This window comes from Aythya fuligula, chromosome 3, assembly GCF_009819795.1.
Source record: "Aythya fuligula isolate bAytFul2 chromosome 3, bAytFul2.pri, whole genome shotgun sequence".
NCBI lineage: Eukaryota > Metazoa > Chordata > Aves > Anseriformes > Anatidae > Aythya > Aythya fuligula.
In genome coordinates this window covers 21861298-21879690 of record NC_045561.1, presented here as the reverse complement: position 1 = coordinate 21879690, position 18393 = coordinate 21861298, and the positions used below count along the sequence as shown (strand labels likewise).

The 18393-nt window shown below is 44.3% G+C and overlaps 1 protein-coding gene and 1 non-coding gene across 2 annotated transcripts; one reads left to right on the top strand and one right to left on the bottom strand.

Annotated features, from left to right (window-relative positions):
* The first annotated feature begins 574 nt into the window (after positions 1-574).
* HHIPL2 (HHIP like 2) lies at positions 575-16399 on the top strand. The gene is given in 10 exon segments (XM_032184844.1): positions 575-1049; positions 5205-5857; positions 6743-6886; positions 7265-7596; positions 8820-8946; positions 9291-9436; positions 10607-10688; positions 14857-14939; positions 15717-16043; positions 16046-16399. Coding segments are annotated over 10 exon segments (2322 nt in total). The 5' UTR covers positions 575-665; the 3' UTR covers positions 16090-16399.
* Positions 16400-17545: 1146 nt separating this feature from the next.
* Positions 17546-17618, bottom strand: TRNAT-UGU. Its single transcript has one exon. It is a non-coding gene; the product is annotated as a tRNA-Thr (tRNA).
* Between the last annotated feature and the right edge of the window lie 775 nt (positions 17619-18393).

Here is an 18393-nt window from a genome sequence, read left to right as displayed (position 1 = left end):
TTGAAATCGAGTTAACATCCCCTGGGATCAGAACCACTAAAATCAATTAGCTTAAGGTCAGGGCTACCACATAACATCACAGTCAAGCTCAGGTTGTTCTCATGCCTTAATGTTTGTTTTCTCTTTCATGCTTTCTGAATTTCGTCTCATATTAGCCATAAATCTGCACCTAGATTTGTGGGTAGCAAAAATTTTTGTCATAAAATGACTTTTATCTCTGGTCAGCTACTGCCTTAATTTGGTTCTATTTCATCACCCTTGATCAGTCTGTATGAAACCAGACCCAAGTTGGACCCAGTTTAAAAGCCAGGTGGAATGGTAGTTAGCAATTGGGAACTGTTTATCTTGTGTTTTGTAAATGGAGAGAGATGATCACGTTCTCTATGTAGGGATCATATGCTACATTTTAATGTTGCTTGTGTTTCTTGGTGAGTGATTTCTCAGCCTATTTAAACTAAGCCATAGGGATTAGATTAGTGAGCCCTTCTAGGGGCATGAGAAAAGTCCAGAGGGGAGGGCTCAGCTATGTGACGTGTGAAATACCAAGGAGTCAGCCTGGAAGGTTTCTCTCCAGTCAAATAGTAAACTTCAGAGAGAAAGAGAGAATGTAAGCAAACCTGAGCAAATGTTGATCTCTCTGGCTGGCAATTCATAAAGCAGAAAGGATGATTGAATCGTACCACCAAGAGGCCCAGGATTTCCCTATATCTGACCTCAGGAAACCTACCCTGGAGACATTACATGTTTGGCCATGTGCTGGAAGGAGCAGCAGCAGCTCTAGAGCTTCCTCTTCTTGCTCACGTGCCTTTCTTTGCCTCTCCTTGTTATGCTGGGCAGGCGGTCTCTGGGGGCACCCTCAGTGCCTGGATTACGGGCCGCCTTTCCAGCCCCCTCTTCACTTGGAGTTCTGCTCCTCCTATGAGAACTTTGGCTGCTGTGACCAGCAGAGAGACAGCAGCATTGCAGTAAGGTACCAGGAGATCGTGGATTCCATGGATCCGCGGGGGCGTGCGCTGTGCGGGACGTACATCAAAGATATTCTCTGTCAGGTAGGGTGGAAAATCAGTGCCCGTATCCTGTGCTTTTGGCTGATTCTTGAGTCAGTTTTGGTTCTGGCAGCCTCTCGTAGCTAGCTGTCCTGCTGCAGAAGAGGTGTGGGAGCAGGGGAAAAGCAGGCTGCCAGAGTAATGGTGCTGGATCCTCAGCACGCCGTCTGCCAAGTGCTTTGTGTGAGGACAGCACTCTGTGGTAGCTGGCAATATGTACTGATGCTTTAATAGCAATAATGGCTTATGTGAAAGCTCTGCTCAGCTCAGGTGATGACGGGAATCCTGCTGCTCTGCCTGTTTTCCTGTAATGAAAGGGAGAGCTCCAGATCAATATTTATTTTCTGCTTGCAGCTGCTAGGGGCTGGATTACAAGCCGCAGGATGCAGTGACATGAGAATGATCAGGAAGGGATTTAGATCCCTGGGTTCCAGTAAGGATGTGTTTTGATAGTGCTCCTGCTGAGAACGTTTCAAATGTGGTGGCTCAAGTTGGACAACATCTATCAGGCAGTGGTTTCAGGCAGCTGCTGCAAGGTCCTGAGGCTTCAGTCCCTGCATTTCCATGGGTGCTGTGCACCTGGCTGGCAGAAACAGGCATGGTGCAGTGACAAAAGACCAAATCTCTGTTCTGGCTGGGCTCTCCCTGCCTGCCCCCCCTAGCTTTTGAATAAAGGGCAGACCTGACCTGTCTTTTTAACAACTGTTAGTCATGCAGAGCAGGACTTGCTGCGTGCCAAAACACCAAGCAGCCAAAAGCCACACTGTGTTTTACTGAGAACATATAAAAACTCTTCTCGTTAAAATTTCCTTAGTCCTAGAACAGTATCTGTGCACCGAAATGTTTCTCTTCTCTTGGTTGCTGGCAGGGATTTTTGGATCTGCTTGGGGCATGGAAACCCTTTCAGCACCAGGGCAGAGAAAGCAACAGCTGCCTTCTCTTCATCATTTTGTAATTGGCAAGCGAGCAAATGATGCCTTACAGGTCCCAGCAGAACCACCAGTGGTGGCCTTAGGAAGGAAGACTTTCTGCACCTTGCAGGTAGAAAGGAAATACTGTAAAAATGTGACTGCTGCCTCTTCAGACTTGAGCTGGTTGTTCTGCAGTGCACAGTTGAATTTTGCATTTGTTATAAATGTCTCTATACATTTTCACCTTCTCATTTTCATTTATACTCTTTTCATCTTTTACTAAAATAGGATTGCTGTTCAGTCTTTGGAGAGAAACTTTCAGTTGGGTTACATCTTGCTGTTCCTGGTCACATTGGTGACAACCATGGGAATAAAATCCGGTTATCTGGCAAATATTATTTGGCTGTTTAATTAGCGGAGAAGCAAAGATCTACTGCGTGGTTCCACTTCAGGGATGTCACTTTGCTAGGTCATATTATTACTGATGATCTCATATGGAAGGGATGGAAAATAATGAGTCTCTATTCTACCTTCTCTCCACAGTATCACAATAATTTGTGGGCACTGCCTGTGAAGCATTGACATGTTTAGTGCACCCTCAAATACACGATGACAGATGCACTTATATATCACCAGGATGTGATTTTGACGAGTGCTTATTTTTGCTGTGTGCAGCAGTACCAGGATAAACTGTTCCTGGTAGCAAGTTTTCTTACTGATGCTATTTGAACTTCAGGCAGAAAGGTTTATTCAGAAGCATTGGCAGACAAAATGCTACGAACTTTTCTTTTGAACAAACAGAAAAAAATACTGTAGGTGCCTATTAATAGATCTGAACAATCAGTGGCTGCTCTAAAGCAAAACTAATGTAATTCCATGTCTTTGAGGCAGACTGGGAGAGCAGTGATGCCTTGTAACAAAGTGACTCATTCTGGCAGATGTTCCACCAGTGCCAAAAACTGCCTGAAATGTTCTTAAGGGGATGTACAAGTAGCATGGCTGTGAAATGCCCTGGATGCAAACTTTGCTACATGCGTTAGGACAGCTGTTTGGCCACTGGCTGAGAGGATTTTTCTGTGCTCTGAAAGTTGCTAAAGGAAAGGCTTAAAAACCAAATGATCGTGAAAAACAAAGGGCCAGCTACGCCTTTTTCAAGCTGATTGAAAGCCATGATAGTAGCAAGGAATAGGTGTGGGCAAATTAACTTACTCCTAAAGCCAGCTTCCATCTGAAGCCTAACTTTATTGCTGAATGTGTTTTTTTTTTTTTTCCAGAGAAACTGATTTAAAATAGCAAAGAAATATTAACATGATCTGGGCAGTTTCTGCTCTATGAAGTAGCTGCATTAATCATAGAATACCCTGAGTTGGAAGGGACCCATAAGGACCATCAAGTCCAACTCCTGGCACCACACAGGTCTACCCAAAAATTCAGACCATGTGACTAAGTGCACAGTCCAAACGCTTCTTAAACTCAGACAGGCTTGGTGCAGTGACTTCCCTGTATTGTATTGTTTTGTGCATGCTTGAGCAAAATGAAGGCAGACAATCAATAACAAGAGCAAGGCCACCTGATCCTTGGGGTGTGTATAGAGTCGAAGGGATGCTTCCACCCTGTGAGCTGTACCGGCTCTGGGTGCTGCAGGGTATTCTTTGCCAGGCAAATAATGCCTGGGAAGCTGGATGGCTGGAAAAGCATGGTAGCGGCTCAGGGGCTCCAATTACTTGAAACAGACTGCGGGAGACCCTCGTAGTGCAGGCTGCCAGCAAAACAGAGCTGATGGAGCTCTGATGCAGTGAGGTGTGCCTTGTTTCAGAGGAAGATGTTTCGTTTTTTTTTTTTTTTATTGGTGGTGGTAGCACTCAGTACTCTTCTGGGAGCTTCATTCTGTTCCCGCTGACTGAGGGAAGGTAAATGTGTTTTCAAAGACGTTAATAAATTCTTCACTTCAGAATGAAGAGGAGCTTTAGACTGCAAGTGAATTATGGAGACCTGTGCACAGCAGAGATGAGACAGCTGCACTACTGCTGTGTAAGGGCTGGTTGGACTCGATGATCTTGAGGTCTCTTCCAACCTAGATGATTCTATGATTCTCTGAAAGTGTGTGACTACTTATGAGTTGTATCTGTTCTTAGTGTGGCCAAAAACCCTCGGGCTCTCCTGTGAGCAAAGGAAGCAGTTTGCTAGACGAAGTTAATAATGGATACCTGTGGACTTCACACTTAACATCCTGGAATGACTTCTGCTTACAACAAAAATAGTGTCGGTGCTTATGCAGTTGCTCCAGCTTTGTTTATTTTCATTTAATGAAGTAGACTTATTTCAGAAAAGCAGAAGCAGAAAAAAATACTAGTTTAGTAATTCTTCATTCTTAGACTTGTCCATGTACTTCCTATTATTTCTGCCCACTAAAAGCCCTGGATAGACTGTTTCAGGCTGAGCATGAAAACCAGTAAAATCTGTTTGCAGAATTTAGGTCCTTCACTTCTAACTTTTTTTTTCCTGCTAATATGAATAGGTGGGATTTTAATAGAGATGTTTTACAGAAATTCTGGCCCAGATTTTTTGGAAGATGAGGAACTTAAATATAGGTACAAATTCAAACATGTTTCTTTGTTCTGTGTTTTCTTCCCTACTGCTTGATTAGATTTAGGTATGGGCTTGAGTGGCTTAATGAAGTGAAATCTTAAATATATCTGAAATAGGCAGTGGTACTGTCTGACCTGAAGGGTATGTCCACATTTGGGACTGCTGGTCTGCAGAAGTCTTGAAGAAGACTTCTACAGAAGTATGAAGTCCACTGTTCTCTGTAGAGCAATGGGTTACTGCAGCAAGGGAGCAAAAAATTCTTCTCCCAGTCTGTTGGGAGCAAGTTCCAGAGTACCAAGTTTAAAATCTAGTAGAGGCAACAAAAGGACATTTCTAAAAGGAGAGGTAAGAACAGGTTGGTAGAGGAGATTTTCATGCCCTTAAAAACCTCTAGCACTGGAGAATACACAGCCCCCATAGACACCCTTCCTTTGGGAACTTGGGTGGAGCTGATTGTGCTGTGATAAAGGAAATTGCTACTGACCTCTAAAGCCTGTTTAGCCATATATATGGAGTGACTTTCTGCTACTCCACTTCAAAAATGACTTACTGTGCTCTGTCTTATTTTTAACTTTTTTCTTTTGCTCCATGAAGAGGAGTCCTGGCTTCTCCTGGATGTGTGTACGTAGCCACACGTCTGATTTCTTTTACTTCCTAGGAATGTTCTCCATACGCTGCGCATCTCTACGATGCCGAAAACCCCCGAACGCCTCTGAGGAACCTCCCGGGGCTTTGTTCTGACTATTGCTCCGAGTTCCACTTCAACTGCCACTCCGCCATCGGCCTGCTGGCTGGCGACAAGCACGTCCAGGAGTGCTGCGAGAGGAACACGACGAGCTTTTGCAACCTCCTCCACCTACACGACGAGGACTACTGCTTCCCCAACGTGCTGAAGAACGCCGTCCTCAACCGCAACCTGGGCTCGGTGGTGGAGGGCCACAAGGGCTGCCTCCAGCTCTGCCTGGCCGAGGTCGCCAACGGGCTGAGGAACCCGGTGCTCATGCTGCATGCCAACGACCGTACCCACCGCACCTTCGTCGCCGAGCAGCTGGGGGTGGTCTGGGTCTACTTACCTGACGGCAGCCGGCTGGAGGAACCCTTTCTGGATATTAAAAGCATGGTGCTGGCTACGCCATGGATAGGGGACGAGAGAGGCTTTTTGGGGATGGCTTTCCACCCCAACTACAAGCACAATGGGAAATTTTATGTCTACTATTCATACATGGATAAGAAGCGAGTGGAAAAGGTCAGAATCAGCGAATTGAAGGTTTTGGCCTCTGATGCCAACAAAGCTGATCCACACTCAGAAAGGTAAAGTCCATGTTGAATGCTGTTGTATACCTTGATGAGAAATAATTTCCTCTGTCCCTTTCTTTCCCCATTGCAGAATCTGTTCATGTGCAGTCACCCTGATCTAGGGACATGACTAGGGCTGTTACGAAGCTACCAGAGGCGGTTCAGTTCAGGGCCACGCAGCAAGCTAAGGCATGAATTAGAAAATAGAACCCAAGATCTAGGCTTTCAGGTCATATTCTCCTGTCTTGTACTCCTGCCTTTTTAAAGAACAGTAATAGCTTTAAGCCTATCGTGGAGTTAACAAGTGCCTTGGAAGTTGTTTGTACTGTAGAAACTGTTTCACTATAGCACTATATATTCATTGGATCTGATGTGTCCCCCTCCTGTTCATCCCTCCACCAAGGCTAATTCTTAGTTATAGAGAAAAATTTATTAATAGCAGACTTTCTTCCAAGTTTCACAAGTAAAGCCCCCAGAGATGGCCCTGAATCCCTCAGATTCACCAGCTGCTTCTCCTATAAAAGAGAAGCCACCTGTCACAGTCTCAATTTAAAGGGCAACAACTCTAGGTAGCACAAAGGTGTTAATGCAGTGCAGGTTACAGGCGTGGTGCATGGAGCAGGAGTGTGCTGCATGGCTCATGGCAAACGTGGTTCATTAAGGGATGCAGTACTGGGAAGAGCTCTGCCGTGAGGCATGCAGCGAGCACCATACTGAAGGCTCACTGGAAATAGGGTGCAGCTCAGCCCTTGCACCATATCTGACAAGCTGAAAGGTCTGCACAGCTGGGAAATGCTGCTTTCTTCAGGATTTTGTGATGCAATGTTTCTGTGGCCTACCTCAAGTCTTTCCAGTAACTACATCTGGAGGTCATTCTTATTTTTATTTTTTATTTGTTAGGAATCTTTTGGAACTTGAAGAACCAGCCGCGAATCACAATGGTGGGCAGCTGCTCTTTGGGGTAGATGGCTATATGTATGTATTCACAGGGGACGGAGGGAAAGCTGGAGACCCTTTTGGAAAATTTGGCAATGCTCAGAACAAGTAAGTAGAAAAAAGGCAAAAAACAAAAAACAAACCTTGAGCTTGTCCATCAAGACACTAGGTTTGGAAATAAGACAATGTGGAAGAGTAAATTAAGATTGCTTCCTAGAAGTGTTTTTTGTCTGCAGGTAGTCGAATGCAGTATCTCAAAATTAGTTAAAATTTTGTCTTGAAAGTTGTGGGTACCCAATTCATTAATGGGGGGGGGGGGAGAGTCTTCTGTGACTTGTTTGGAAGACGTACCAGCTGTTGTTTTATTTCTTTTAGACAGATAACTTTTCCTTTGGAAAGGGGGGGAAGAGAAGGGAATTGTCCATGTTTTCAGTTCTCTCTCACGTTGGGTTTTATAAACCTGTCTTTATCTGTTGTTCTCCTTAGGAGCGTATTGTTGGGGAAAGTCCTGAGGATTGATGTGGATGGAGACAGTCCTGATGGCAAGCCTTATCGCATCCCTCCTGATAACCCTTTTGTGTCTGATCCCGAGGCCCGCCCTGAAGTTTATGCTTATGGGGTCAGGAATATGTGGCGCTGTGGTGTTGACAGGGGGGACCCTGTCACAAAGAAAGGAAGAGGGAGGATATTCTGTGGGGACGTTGGGCAGAACAGGTTTGAAGAAATTGACATCATTGTTAAAGGAGGAAACTATGGCTGGAGAGCAAAGGAGGGATTTGAATGTTATGACAGAAAGCTTTGCCACAATTCCTCCTTGGGTAAGGAAGAAGCTTCTTACACAAGGTTACTCGATGCATTTGGTTGACTACAGTATCACTTTTTCCATGTAGCTAAATAATCCAGTGGGTGTTAAGTGGAGATTGCTGACTTGTTAAGAGCAGAAATCCCTTTCTCCCCAGCATTTAAGTGTTGGTATGAAATGCTGCCCTTCCTGTCTAGGGAAGGGCAGCATTGTTATACACTTTTCCGAAGGTGGAGGTTAGGGTCAAAGCCTGTGGCTTTTGCAGACAGTTTTCCCAAGGAAGAAGGCAGTGGATTGAATTTAAGTACAAATGTGATATGCTGGCTTATTTAGAGGCTGCTAGTGGTTATTGGAAAGCATGGTAGAAGAACTCTGTATCATAAAGCCCCTCAAGCTGTTGGAAGGCAACACCTGGTCTTAAGCTCATGTTTCGGAAATATTGCATGAGCGTGTACACACAGAGTATTCGTTATCAACATTTCTCTTCTGCTATGCTGGTGCCCACATGGCTTTCCTAAATAAATAAAAGCAAATCACTGTTTTTAACAATAGCCCAAGTGTCAACTGACAACACATCTACTTTAGTTTGTCCTGTTAATTTTTTAATGAGCTACATTTGTGGTCTTTATGCTCATCATTAAATATCAAAGATGAGATATTTGAGCCGGGGGAAAAAAGTGAGGACAAGACCAAAATTCTGTGGGTTCTGATATTGTGCTTCCAGAAAGGGTTGAATTCAATGTGAACATTGCCAGAGACAAAACCTTTATCTTTAGAAGCCTTATGGCAAAAGTTGCTTGTAGGTTGCACATTTATGCGTGTCCCGTGCTGAGAATGGCAGGAAACCTGCTGAGCTGACTTTGATTGTATCCCCTTCTGTAGATATCCTGGAATTTGTAAGGACAATTTCTGTTAAAACGATGGGTGCAATGACAAACCTGTAAGATAGTATCTCCTGCAGGCATCACTTGCTTGGTGTAGACAATTTTGGTTCTACATCTTATAGAAGCTCATCAAGACTAAGCCTTGATGAGCAGCTCCAGGGAGCTCTTTAGAGCCCGTGGGTCACTTCTGTCTTGGAATAAATTACTGGATCCCCACTGAGGTTTACTATGCTGTTTATTCAACTGTACCAATTCTTCTCATTGCATTTGTGCCCATTGCTGTTACTGATCAGTTGCTTTTTGATTTTTCTCTGGATGTAATTTTTCTCATTGCTCACGGTTCTTTGTTTAACAGATGACATTCTTCCAATATTTGCATATGGCCGCAATGTGGGGAAGTCAGTCACTGGAGGTTACGTATACAGAGGATGTGAATCACCTAACTTGAATGGTCTCTATATTTTTGGCGATTTCATGAATGGGTAAAACGAATCACTTTCTCTGCATCTCCCATTCTGTACATGCATTTACCTTAAATGTAGTAGAGCATCCTGAAACCTTTTGAGCTGCAGTAAATGAGAATCCCGAATGTTTGTGTATTTGGTTAAGGCATTTGACCATTATAACAACAGTTTGGTGAGGATATAAACTTGTTCAAACGTAGGGTCCTTAGGATAAGTTTGCTTATGGTTGGGCTTATTTTTCTGGAAGACAAAGCTAGTCAACCATCCCCTGCTCACTGACATTTTATTTCAGTAATGTGTGATTTTGCCAGGAACTAATCTTGATAACCAAAACATAAAACAAGGAATTTTACTTTTCCTAGTCGACTGATGGCTTTACAGGAAGATGAGAAGACAAATAAGTGGAAGAAGAGAGATATCTGCATTGGTAGCACAAAAGTTTGTGCTTTCCCTGGAATGATCAGTTCTTATAGCAAATTCATCATCTCATTTGCTGAGGATGAAGCAGGTGAAGTATCTTGCTAGCCACTGCTTTATTGGAAATTATACTGTCAATTTTATAATCTACCTGAATCTTTTTCTCTTCATTAGTACAAATTCCTCAGTCTTATTCACAATAACAGCACTTCACACTGTTACATTATAGATCAAGGCTTTATTTGGGGATGAAGTCAGTTGCTAACTTCAAAGCTTAGTGGAAATCCCTCGGTGCCAAGAATTACTATGGTTGTGATGTCCAGAACTTTCACCAGGGTAGAAGTACTGAAGCATATGTTGTTCACTTTTGCTCAGTCTCCTGACTAAGTTCTGTGCAACACAAAAAGTGACAGAACTCAGATGTGCTTTAGTGAGCTCTGGTGTTTCATGATTTAGCAGAAAAGAGCTTTGCTTGTCATGATCAAAGATCTTAGATCAGCTGGCTAGCTTATATCTGTCAGATGTAGTCTTTGTTGTAAAATATGTACAATTCTAACAACATGTTCTAACAACATGTAGAGTGGGGGGATGTTAAATGTCTCTTCCACTGATTGTTATTTTAGAAAATAATGTGGTATTGTAATGTAATTTGAAATGCAACAATAGCGTTGCCTCTTTTGCAAGCTACTATAATCTGCCTGGATATTGTTTTAGTGGCTGCTGAAGAAAAGGCATCAGGAACAGTTGGTCTCAGCAGCCACGCAGTAATAAGAAGCTTCTGTCTTGCATGGATCGCCAATTTAGCTCGTTGGGTATATATACGTATATATTTGGTACCACTGTGAGATGGCTAAATATTTTTTGTGTGTTTTTTCCCCTTCTAATTTGTAGCTTCTGGATGTTTCTTTGGTGTAAACAAGATTAAAAACCATATATTTTTACATAGGAAGGTAACCTCTTGGAAGGGCACCAACAAGAGGTAATGAAGGCCCTTCTCATGCACTGTTTGGTTAAGGGCTGCTGGCTCTGTGCTGCAACCAGGGGCTCATCTGATGTTCCCAGGTCCACCTGCATAGGGCAAGGTGAGACCAAAGCCCACTTTTTGGAAGTAAGCGACAACTGAGGGAATGGCTGAAGTGGTTTTATTTTCTAACCATGTAAATCAGTGAAGAGACAGAAAACAGAGTTGAAATTGAGAAGGAGGATTCAGTTTGGGCACTTGCATCTGAAACTGCTTTTTTTTTTTTTCACTTCCATTTAGGTGAGCTGTATTTTTTGTCTACTTCTTATCCCAGTGCCTATGCACCACATGGATCTCTCTACAAAATTGTGGATCCTGCAAGGTTAGTAATTAAAGATGGTTTTTCATTGCCAAATTCTTTTATAATCACTTGCGTTCTTCAGCTATCACAGCAGACAGAATGCAAAGTATTTCCAATGCATAATCTCACTAGCGTCTACATCCAGGCCTTGGTTTCTGCTGACCCACTGTACGTGTGGTGCAACTTTATCAGGTTCAGTGAATGTACTCCTCACTTATCATGTCTGTGGACCAAGTTCAGATCTTTAGGGTCTGGGACAGTAAGGATCAAAATGTTGTCCTGTTTGCATGTCTAAAGTATAACAAAGTGGTGGTTAAAGACAATGATCCATATTTCTCAAGGTCAGGAGGGAGAACATTTTGTCTACACTTGAAGCAAGGATTTTGTGAAATTAAAAGTAATTTGATAACAGTAAAGTAATGTCTCTCTCCCTCTCTACCTCTTTCTCTCTCTTTCTTTAAGAAAAAAAAAAAAAAAACACTTTGTGCTGGCCAGCAATTCCCTTTCCATCATGAAATGGAGGTCAGAAAATGATTTGATAAGCCACGAAATAGTAAAACACAGTGAAAGGCAACTGGTGCATGGCAACATTAAAGTAAATAGTTATGGTCTTTATGGCTCTTGGTCCATCTCACAAGTTCAAACCTAGACTAAGCTGTGAAAGGTTGAAACTATTTCCTTTTTACTAGCAAATTAAAGACATAAATCAGTTCTCTTACCACGTGTCCTACTGGGACTTGTATTTTCTGACTCAGGTGTGCCTGAGACGTTGTCCCCCAGCCTGCACAAGCAGGCACAGGATGGGCTGTGCAGGGATAGGTGACTTTCTGCCCAGAGATGTGGGCACCATGCATCTGTCAGAGAAAGAAGGCACTGCCAACCTTCCTGCCACCCAGTTTCTGTCTGCAAAGGACTTTGTTTTTCTGGATGGTCAAAGCAGCACTGACCATTTCCTGCTGCTAAAGTGATTTAAATAGAAAACAGATGCAGAAAGCTCCACTGGGGCCACCCTCCTAGGCTCCTGTGAACTCTGCAACGCCAACGGCATTTGACAAGATCAGCTATGAATCTTCCTCGGGCCATTTAAGAGTGATCTTCTGCTGGTCATTAAGTAATTGAAAAGTACTGGTTCTTCCATGATTTACTGTAATTCCTGACTTGGCAGAAGGACTGGAGGGATGTCTGTCCCTAAAGGTATGCAAAGGAAAATGGGCTTGCAGGAGTCAATGTCGTATGCCCTTAAGAAACACCCCGTGGCAGGCAGATGAGTAATTTTGAATCCTTGTTTAATTTTCCATGTGAAAATCCTCCCCTCCATGGAAACTGGGAAGGAGGATTAGCTCTCAGTGCAGAGACCTTGAGGAAGATCTTACACAGATGAAAATTAAAGCTGACGGGAGAAACAGGTTGCAAGATCACTTCTGCAGATTAAATACCCAATTCTCCCTGAAATTGGTGGAAATTGTCTAATAAGGAATCTCTGAAAGGCTTACTTTAATTGGCAGAGACCTGAAGTGACATAAGATATTTGTGATGTATATTTATTTTTAATAAACAAAAGTTTAAAAAGCAGTTAACAGTTTAGCTGCAAAGCCCTCTAATGAGGGAGAAAGAAACCTGGTGCTTCATGCAGTGTTCAAATAACTGGAGCTTGAACCCAAGTTTTCTAAGCAAAATGTTTTTTCCCTATGAAGTTATCCCTGCAAAAGTCTGGTTTTACAATAATAAGCATGCTTATGCAATTTTTTCCCCTACTAAACTTCTGGCTCTTACTTAAAGCATTTTTTTGGATCACGCTAAAGAAGCATTAAATGAGTTTTTCAAATCACCCTGTAAAGAAGATAAAGTGTCTATCTGCTGTTGCTGAGATTTCAGACATTAACGCCATGAAGAAAACAAGAAATGCTTTCTTGGGAAGTTAAATCCCAAGCTAGGTAGTTGACCTGAGCTCTGTGCCAAGGTGGTGGGAAGAGGACCTCGAGTCCTTTACTCTGGTGCATTTGCTGTAACTGCTTACAAGGAGCCTCCTGTCTTTGGCAGCTCATTGTCTGCCAGGAACCCTTTGAGCTGCATGAACTGTGGCGGACCAAACCTAACCTTTTAATCTCTAAAAATAAAATACCGTGAACTTGCATAAACATTGACTACTTGAGCATGCTCTGTTTCATCAATAAAAGCCATGCAGTCCCTGTGCCACTCCTTACTCTGTCATGAAGACTATCAGAATGATAAATCCTCTTCTTCCTAGCTGTAAAGGCAGACATCCAGCTTTCTGTATCCCAAGCACCCTGTGGGAGCCTCTCCAGGAAGAGATGTAATGCACCACATTAGGCTGACTCCACAGGGGGCAGAAAGGATGATTTCACTGCCCTGAAAGCCTTTCTGGAAAGAAGCCAGCTCTTCCCTACGGCTTTGTGGAGCTTCATACCCATCATTTCTAGAGCAGGTTTGGGCGCTTATTCCCTTGGCTTTCTGAGCAGCTGTGCTGCTCAGTGTTGCCCTCGCCTGTTTCATTAAATAAATACAAGCTTGTCCAGGGTGTGCACAGCTTGCTTCTGGAGCAGAGTCCTTACACCTCCAGATCCTCGGTTGCACGCTGGTCTTCTGATCTTACCATGTGCAGAGCTTTTTCCATTCCCTTCTGCGATGTCATGCTGCTTATGGGATTATTCCCTTTCCGTCCCCCAGGGAGCTGTGGCTGGGACAACAGGCTGCTCTAACAGGCGCAGTCCTGTTCCATCCAGCCTGGATGCTCCCTGCTTTCCCCTTGTGTTTCAGCAAGGGTAGCAAGCCACGCAAACGCCTGCTCTGAAATGCTGGTGGGGGCACTGGCATCTGCCCGAGGGCAGCTCTAGCTTCCCTATGAACCTTTCAGGAAAATGAAGGGCATCAGAGCCTGGTGTCCCCATGTCAGCTTGCCTCTCCAGCCATGCTCTCAGAGACGTCAGAGGGGCTGGTGTGCCTCTGCCTGGACTGGTACCAGCACCCCCTCACCCCTCCATCTTCCCCCCAGTTAGGACTGGAAAGAAAAGGTGTTAGAAGGTGCTTTAAAACTTGGAGAGGCAGAAAGAAAAAAAAAAAAAAAAAAGCCATTATCAGCCCTGCTTTAGTATTTTTTTTTTTTAATTGAAATGGCATGGAGGAAGCACTTCCTTGGCAGTTGCCCATGTCTGAAGGAGAATGCTAATTACAAGAAAATGCAATGCCTGAGGTCATGCTCTGCTTTACTCTGTGCTACCAAGCATGCCAAATGCCTGTTCTTATTTATCTTACAGCAGATCCTTTGGTGGAGAACAAAAAAAAACATAAGCAAATGTAGGTCTCTGTACCCCACCTTACTGTCATGTAATGTGTTTTTTTGGGGGTGCTTTTGTATTGTAGGAAGCTGTTGGGGACTGCCAGGAGAGGAGCTGGGATAGCATTTATTTGCCTGCTCCTTTCCTTCCTCATGCTCAGCTCCTGCGTCAGCACCATGCTGTGTCTGAAGCAGCGCCCTTTGAACATCACAACAACAACTGTGGGGCTGAGTGGGCATATTCCCCCACGTGGATGGAGTTCCTTATGCTGTACTATCGGTGGGTGGAAAGCACTCTGTCATTGACAAGCCTCATGTGCAAGCATACACATATAAGATTCTTCTGCCTCAGCGTGGGGTACAACAACCAGAACCTGGCTGTTCCTCCAAAGCAGGGTGAGAGAGCAACCCAAAGTGGCTTTTTAAGCTGGAGTTCAATCAATGCATTATACCACCAGGGCTCTGGAACCAGCGTTGTGCTGTGCCTCCAGCAGCAGGATGTAGCTGGATGCACCGAGTCAGTACCCTTGAATTCAGTGGTAAACCACACAGACATGCAGGCAGGCAGGTATCCCATAGACTGACGGTTCAGCTATCAGTGTTGAATAAAGACAGTCCAGGCTGTGTGATGGCAGAAAGCTTACCAGAAGGGTGGTAGAAGATAAGCTGTAGTTTTCCAGCTGCTACTGCTATTCAGGCAGGGATTTTACCATTTGTACCCTGAATTAAGCTCTCAAATTCTACCTTTAAGCACTCTAGGTGCCTAAAGTCCTTTTATACCTGTTCTGGTGGAGGCAAGGGATGTGTGTGTGTAGGGGGGCTGATATATGCCTCTGGAATAAACAAACTTCCTAACAACTTCTCAGATATCTGCATGTCTTTTTGTTTTTCAAGGAGAGCTCCACCAGGGAAGTGTAAATACAAGCCTGTTCCAGTGAAAATAAAGAGTAAACGGATACCATTTGTTCCACGTGCAAGTAAGTTGTTCAGCTTAAATTTCACCAAGAAACAAAACTGTCAAGTCTTACATATATGTGATTGACATTGCTAGTGATCTTAAAAACGAAAGCACTGAGCAGGACGTGTCCTGAAGTTAGGTAATCATGTTTAACGTGTGCTTCTGTTGTCTACTAGATGCTGTACCTTTTCTTAACCCCAGTCTCTGATTTTTTCTAAATATTGTCAAGTAACAGTGTAAATGGGCATCACAAAAGAATTGGTGGCTTTGATGTAAGCATTTGGTCTGGGAAATTCCGAGTGCCTGTCCAGAGTGCTCTGTGACAAGCTCCTTGGGTCAAACAACATAATCCCTTCTCCGTAAATCTAGGGGAGTTGATCCTTTCTCTGGCTTTTCTGTTTTAGGTCCTTTGCAACCAGAGCAGGGGTTGCATCGTATTATTCAGTAGAAGATGTTCAGCAAGCTGAAGTCTTCTTATCTGGGATTTCCAGACACTAGTGTAATATGAAAAGTCCATAACGTTAAGTTTGTCAAAGTGTGTAAGGTCTCATCGTATTCTTTCTGGACTTATTTTCCTAAATTCATACTTTCTAAGATTAAACAAATTTAATTTCCAAGAAACCCAAGGGTCTTTTGGTAGAAGAAAAGATGTTTATACAGTCTGTATTTCTTTTCCTAGAATGTTAGATTTTTTTTTCTTAGCTATACCTCTACTAAGGGTTTATATCAGTAATTTTCTAAATTAGCCTTCTGCCTTAAAGCAGGGATGATGAAACATCTTAATTGCTTTTCTCAGAGACTGTCCTTGAGTTGCTTAATGAACCTGCAACCAAACCTCTGAAAAAATCTTCTACCCCTGCTGAAGCTGTCTCAACAATTTCTTCTAAGAAATCTAAAAAGACACCATCCCCCAAAATAAAAGCATCAACTGTGAGAACAGCTCCATCTGGTAAAAAGACACAGAAAATCAAGGCTCAAGATGAACATCACAGGTCAAAGCAGAAAAAGAAGGTTGCAAGGGTTTCCAGAACTACACCAGCACCACCTGTGCCAAAAAAGAAGAGCTCCCACCTAACTGGAACCAAGAAGCTTCTTCCAAAGAAAGCAGCACGAAATAAGGGAAACTGGAGAAGAGGAGGAAAGAGAGTAGATTAAGCAGCAGCTTTTGAAAAAGCCGAAGTTATTTATAAGATGGTGAAACAATTATTTTGAATAGCAACTAAATAAAAAAAGAATCAGTTGATTTGTTATGCCAATATGTTTTCATGGACGAGCTCACTATTGCTCTCAGGCGCTCCTCCGTTTATGTCAGTGTTAGCAGTCTTTATATGTTCCATTAAACCTTAACACCAGCTTCCTAATAGCAACTTGCTTTGCAAATGCTGCTGTGATGTCCTTTTCTGACATAAGTCGTTATAAGAGAGTCTGATGGATATTCACTGGCAAGTTTTGACCATGTTTGTCTGTCTAATAAATCCAACTGCCTTCAGATTTCAAGATTTGCATCATTAATACAAGAATATGTCACTGGCCTCACCTTTCTTTTGGTATGGTTAGTTTTTTGGTCCTTGGTACTGAATTTCAGTTCAAGTATATTTTAAAAGTAGATGTCCTGCAGGTGACAATATAATTAACATTTTTTTTAAAAGATTTTATTCGAGTTGTAGATCCACCCACAGGTTCCAAAGGATTCGATATGAGCTTGGAAATGTTCAGCAAATCTAAAAAGCCCACCAACCCATCAAAACCCAAGCTGAAAGCACAGAAACCAGGCAACCCCCCAAAACCCAGTTGTAGCTGAGCTACCAAATGGAGCGATTAGTTGGCTCCTAGTTGAACACAAAACCTGCAGCTGGAGTCTGTCCTGCTGCGTGCCATGACACGGGGCAGTTTGTGTTGCTTAACACTTCTTCCACAGCATGAACTGCACCACACAGATTTTCCCCCCATTGCCAGGTGCACGGGTGTCCAGAGGGAACAGAAACATGGACCTTGCAGAACAGCAAGGACGTGGTACAGCCAGGGGCAGGTTCCTGGGCATAGCACCTCTCCTTTCCCAAGTGTTTTCTCTGTTTTTGGGAGGTGTTGGGGCCAGGGCTTCGGCCTTGAGGGCTTCTGGGGTGCAGACACCGTGGCAATAGCAAAGTTCCTTCATGCACAGGCACTCATGTGCACAAGGATTTGGAGAAAAAGGTTTTTGTGTTATTCTTGGTGTAACCTGGAGAGTAACAAACAGCAGTGGCGTGTTTGCTACAGACAAGCGCATCCGCTGGATTCGCGGAGCCATGGCCTGGCTTGGGCTGGACCCGCACCTCCTCCCCTCAGGCTGACATGGAGCCAAAGCCAACTGCACCATTTCGCAGCTTCAGCTTAAGATGGAACCGCCTTGGGCTTTCTCCTGCTGCCATCTTCTGGACTGGCTGTTCCAGGACACAGCCTTGGCCCCAGGCCGGCCCTAGGCCGACACGGCTCCTGCTGCCCGGGGGCCACGCGTGTTTTTTCCACCCAGAGCGGGGTAGAACCGGGACCCGCCCAGCAGCGGGGAAGTGGCTCCGGCAGAGAATCACCTCCTCAGAAAAGGCAGGAAAAAAAAAAAAAACAAACTATGGACGGGAAAAGCTGGGAAGGCCCCAGCGAGGATCGAACTCGCGACCCCTGGTTTACAAGACCAGTGCTCTAACCACTGAGCTATGGAGCCACCTATCAGTTCTATCCCTGCCGACAGCTGCTGTACCCGCGCCCCCTGCCTTGCACCGGCCCCTCCCGGGCGCCCGCCGAAGCCGGGGCTGTGGAGGCCCCAGCCGGGCTCCTGGTGGCCCCAACCAGGCTTCGTCGCCCTCTGGGGCCAGCTCGGGGCCACCTCGGTTGCCCCCGGGGCTCGGCAGCGGCTGGAAGCCGTTTAGGCCAGAGCCAGGGAGCTGCGGGCTCCACACTTCTGCTTCTCGGGTCTTGGGGGTGTTTCAGTCTTCCTGCCCTTCCTCAGTCGTGTCCCCCAAAATTTACCCTGAGGTGGAAGAGCTTAGTTGAATGGGAATCACAGCCCGAGCCCCCTCAAACAGCACGCTCACCTGTGCCGTATTGCCCAGGGATGGCTGAAGTACCCAGTGTATCGACAACTGTGTGTGCAGTTGCTATAAATGCAGAATAAACTAACATTTGCACATAATTAAATACACTATTGCAGTAAGAAGTATTTCAGAGACAAACTGAGGCTTGTGAAAGTGTTTCTTCAAGGGCTGTTAAAGTATTCTCCAGCCCCCAAACCACCTAGCAACGTAACCCACTACGGAGAAGCTGAGTGAAGGTTTCGTGAGGTCGGGCTGCCCGATGCTCTGTGCAGCGTGAAAGCCCCCTCCTCCCCCCAAAACAAAACCCCAAACAGCTTACACTGAGAGATTACAACTGGTGTTGTAAATCCGAACAGCTTTTGTGAAATAACTGTTGCTGAAAAATGGGCTTAATTTTCTTGCAAT